The sequence below is a fragment of the Macadamia integrifolia genome, chromosome 2 (genome assembly GCF_013358625.1).
Source record: "Macadamia integrifolia cultivar HAES 741 chromosome 2, SCU_Mint_v3, whole genome shotgun sequence".
NCBI lineage: Eukaryota > Viridiplantae > Streptophyta > Magnoliopsida > Proteales > Proteaceae > Macadamia > Macadamia integrifolia.
Window position 1 is genome coordinate 28,906,878 of NC_056558.1, and position 4,902 is coordinate 28,911,779.

A 4,902-nucleotide genomic window follows, 5' to 3' on the forward strand; every position below is an offset into this window, starting at 1 on the left:
TGGGGTGGGTGGGGCAGAAGGAAGAAGGAATCTCTGGCAGAGACTGGACAGAAACCCTTGATATCATATGTAATGGCCACAGCCATCTTCACCTATCTGGAAAGAATGGATCAATAGCCACAACATAGAGTCAAAGCATTGCTCCATACCTAGCCCACTAAAATGCTAATAAGGTCTCAATTACTGTAGAAAAAAATAGATTTCTTAAACACAACCAAAATGGTTAGTTTCATGTGATATGATTTGATTTTCACCTCAAGTGTCCTCAACTGTTCCTGGTACTGAGACACCAACTGCTTCAAATGCTGCAACTCCTGGGTCCTATCTTCGTATTCTTTCTGACGCTCATGCTGGATGGCTACAGCTCGCTTCAGAATGGTGTTCTCCCTGATCAGTATTTCCATTTGTTCCTTCAGCATCATATTTTCCTAACAGTACCACAATGTAAGTTCAGCTCACCATCAATTGCAACTAGATTTTCAAATAGTGGAGTATGCATAACAATAAATAATATAGGGAGAGCGATTGCTATAATGCCAGAGTGCAGTTTCCCTCCAATGAGGGGGTCGGAAACCAAATTTTCCAATTGGGGGTTTTAATGAGTGAGTGTGGGGTCCAAGGGTGGAATGTGAGATGTCGTGCACAGGAATCTGCACACTGGTGTCATGGCAATCTTTTTCCATAAATATATATCCACCTTGTGAAAACTTTGTGCTGCTTCAACACCAGCACGGGCATGAATGTTCTTCTCCAAAACCTCAAGCACTCTCGAAGCACGGGCTCTGGCATCCTCCATATTGGAGGCAGTCGTCATTTCTCTGACAAATAGTTCCACCCATTCTGAACCATCCATTTGAAGGTTATTTAAACCCAATGCATCCTCAGAAGATGCAACCTCCCCATCATCGATCACTACACTTGCTAAATTAGCAGGTCAAATGGGAATTCAGTTAAAACTTAAAAGATGCCAAAAAATAACGGAAGATGCAGTTTCAGGCCACAACAGCAGATAATCAAATTGTCCGATAAAAAATCACACTTATTTAGCTTATCAACATGCCTCTTAGAATTCCATACAAGCTGTTTAACCGGTTTTCCTATCAATGTAAAAAGACACATGAATACTATATTTAGGGAGAGAGTATTCTGCCTGGGAGCGTGGCCCCTGCACCAGCGCATGGACCAATGGGTGTGCATGGTAAAGCATCAACAGGGGTGGGTTTCCAACATTCATTGGGGGGTGGGGCATCCATTTCGCTCCCTCCTGAGTCTGAGCATAGGTGCCACACTCCTGGACATTCCTTTTTCCCTTCTGTTTATCACCCTATCAACACATAGCAGCCTTTCCAATCAAAACAGTTAAACAGGAACCTGCTACATATTCCATTCATGTTATCCACTTAGAGAATCCCAGCTTTTAGTGAAAACCAGCAGTCAAAGCCAAACAAAGCTCGTTCAAGTCCAACATCCAATCCAGTTTTTAAACCTAACTGCACGATACTGTCTTTTTTTTTTCAGCTAAAAGATCATTTATATTATGAAAGAAAATAAAAGAGAAACTTACAACATACTGGAATGGCCAGATACTCAATCAGCAAAAGCCAAACTAGACTCTCCCACCTTTGGCATTGCCATCAGCAGGAGAGTAGCTGGCTAACACAACACAGAAGAAAAAAAAAAAGAGATTAAGCGAAAAATACAAAATCTAGGCCTTCCTTGAGCATCATGAAACAGCTCATCTTTCATAGAACCTTGGAGGGAAACCCACTCTTGTCGCACAAACCAAGAGGCTACCGTCATTGTAGCCTAAATAACAACAGCAGCTGAGTCACATTCAACCCAGACCTTCTGGAAATCATGCTCTCTAGCAACCTCCAATGATACTATGTCTACACGTAGCATACATGATTGAATATAATGTGACCTTTATACAAATATCATTTCAATATTCTGGGTAAGTTGATCTGCAGGGTTTTGTAGCATGGACTGGACTTCATACCTCCCCCCCACTTTACAACTGACAAGATTTCTAGCCCACCAAAAACAGAGAGAGTTTAGCAATAAAAATGGGAGGCATGTTAGTCAGCCCCTTGGTCAGGCACTTAGCCACCAGTAAGATCTGAAGTATACTCATGCTGATGTTTTAACAGACCCCATTATTAAAAGTTCTCCATCACAAAAATAACAGTGTCACCTTTCCTAGAATCTAAGCTTCAAAAACACTTTTTGCCACATGGAAGAGTTTGAATCGGCATAAATGGGTTCATGTGATAGAAGACCCAACACCTATATCTCACTGGTCAAGTTTCAGCCAGAAGTAAGCACACCAAGGAGTTAAAAGTGGGTTGAAAGTTCCATTAATTTACAAGAATGTCATTTAACCTCAATTGAATTTAGTGTCAGTTCTGTAACTGTGTCATCACTATGAACCCAAATTTAAGGCACTTCCCTAACTGTTTTGAGCTGAAATTTGACGAATGAAATGGGAGCCATTTATCAAACGAAGTACCAATATAAGCAAAATCAGTAGTTTTTTTTTTTTTACCAGTACTGTAGTTTGTGGCATGAGATTCTGTCACAAACAGCGGTGACATGATTCATGACCAGAGAGTGATAAGATGAACCCTATCTGCAAACCAGGACCCATTAGGCAGTCCTCCAAGTTGTCCTTTCCTTTAACTTCCATAGGAAAAAAGTGAAGTATTACACATGGAAGTGGTCAGAAAATAACAAATTTGTTCACATACCTTGTAATGGTATTTGAGCATCAATATTTGGAGCAGATTTATGTATACCAGCACCCAACACTCTATCTGTGGATCCTAAACAGAGCTCATTCAAACCCTTGATGGCATAATCCAAATCATTGCCACAATCTTCAAGTGCTCTCTCAAGAAGCTGAAACGGGCCATATAACAAAAAATACGAAGCAAAGGTGTCAGATTTTGTCAAAAACAGCATGATAATCTCTCTTCACTACATGCTACGGGTAGATATTCCCAAGCAAACTAGCATAAGAAGTTAATGTGATCTATATAAAAAAAAAAACAAGATCAAGAATTTATTTCATTCTCTCTATATTGCAGAAGATTGATTATATAATGTGAAGCACATTGGAACAAAAAATCAAGAGATTATATGATTATCCAAGTTAAGCCCAATTCACTTCAATCAAAAACTAAGGGGAAGTTATTTTCAGTGCACCTGCAAGTACAGAAATGTCAACACCTACTCTACATACTGATGAAGATCACATCCCATGAAAGAAGAATTTTGGGATTTGAGTTTGGTTCAGGTCAAATTGAACTTGCACTTCAATAAGTTGGACCTGAATTTAAGTCCTCAATGGGTTATATGGGTCATGGGAAAAAAACTTTTGAGTTACTATTGTAACAGGTGCATTCTGTAAGCCCAAATATTAAAGATGTAAGGCCTAGTTAGTTTCTATTTATAATAGTTTCTAAGTTGTAATGGTAGTTACTTCTAGGCTAAACTAGTACTTCTACTTAGTTGTTGCCTTTTTCTTGGACTTCTAATTATTGAGAGTTGCCATATTGTAAAGGATCTCTTCACGGAGGCATGCTGCCCACAGATTTTCGTTATTGTTCAATTAAATGTTTCTCTTCGGTGGTTATGTTGACAGTAGCTCATATAAGGAAGCAAATGCAACCAAAGGTGGTGAATCCTTGGATTGGGAGGGCCTTTTAGTGCCGTAAGAGAAGCACCTCCAATGGTTCACAACACCTGAAGTAGACACACATGTTGGCCTACACTATCGAAGGAGGAAGAAGGCCAGCCAGCCCAATCAGCCCTTGGGCTGATTGAGCCAGCTAGACCTGGCCCAATATTGCAACTATGCTGGTCCACTCCTGCAGCCATCGAACCAGCATAGCAGCCCATTGGTTAATGCATATTTTGTTTACTCAATTGGTCTTCTAGAATATCACAACTAAGCAGCCATTGATCCAGCCTGTCCTGAAGCTTCTTTTGTGCTCTGCAATTTCTCCGATACAGCTGGTTTTGTCTCTTTGTTCTTGACCAGCCAAACCTTAGTTGGACAAGTTATTAAGTCGTCTAGAAGGTCCCTTTTATTTTTCCTTCATGTTTTCTTAGTCTACAAGTTAGTAGTGAGTTGCCAAAACATGTCAGTTTCCTTCTTGGTGTTAGTTTCCTAATTGGTTAGTTTCCAAACCGTAACATCGTGTACTCTCTATAAAAGAAATATTGTCGTACCAATTTTACAATTAATGAAGAGTTTTGCAGCCAAAAGCTTACTCCAACCTCCTGAGATAGGATGATCAATAGCTGAGATAGTTGTGGATGCGAGGCCCAGGCTGAGATAGCCAGCCATATCCCACCCACATCTATCCCAACTCCATCCATCTCTTCTTATTATTTTCTACTTGTTTGTTTGCAGTGAGAGAATGTTCGAGTGATTGTTCCAAGCTTGTTTGAAGTTTAAAAGCATCCTCAAAAGATCAAGATTGAAGGCAGCCAAGAGGAGGATCAAAATCAGGCAGGAGTCGGGGATTTGGGCTCCAATCGAATTTCTCCATAACTCCCCGACCAGTTTCGGTTTGAGAAGCCCTTTGGAGGGTTTGAAGACCACAACCAGGGGCCACTCGACCAGGCTTTCAGCCTTTTCTGAGCAGCCGCAAGTGAGCCGCAGGACTTATCCCCTATTCTGGTCGAAATCCTGTTTCAGCCAGGGTTTGCCTGAGTTGCTGCTGCCCCCTTGCAGCCCTGTTGGAGGATCTGTTTGGTGGATATTCAGGTCTACTTTAGACCCTATTCTCATCAGCTGTGAGGTTTCTCAGTCCCCCTATTCTCTGAGTTAAATTTATGTTTTTTTGGAACAAATAAATAATATATAAAGCAGGGAAAAAATTGGGGGGGGGGGGG

General features: G+C 40.8%; 1 protein-coding gene across 3 annotated transcripts in view; it reads right to left on the bottom strand.

Annotated features, from left to right (window-relative positions):
• LOC122067464 overlaps positions 1-4,902 on the bottom strand; it is a 25,268-nt gene that overhangs the window by 765 nt on the left and 19,601 nt on the right. For 2 of the 3 annotated variants that reach the window (XM_042631319.1, XM_042631324.1), the window contains 3 exons: positions 2,748-2,898; positions 698-921; positions 255-428 (listed from right to left, as the gene is read on the bottom strand). In XM_042631319.1, coding sequence (XP_042487253.1) covers positions 255-428; positions 698-921; positions 2,748-2,898 — 549 coding nt within the window. The remainder of the gene's footprint in view (positions 1-254; positions 429-697; positions 922-2,747; positions 2,899-4,902) is intronic. The other variant, XM_042631331.1, reaches the window with a different exon arrangement.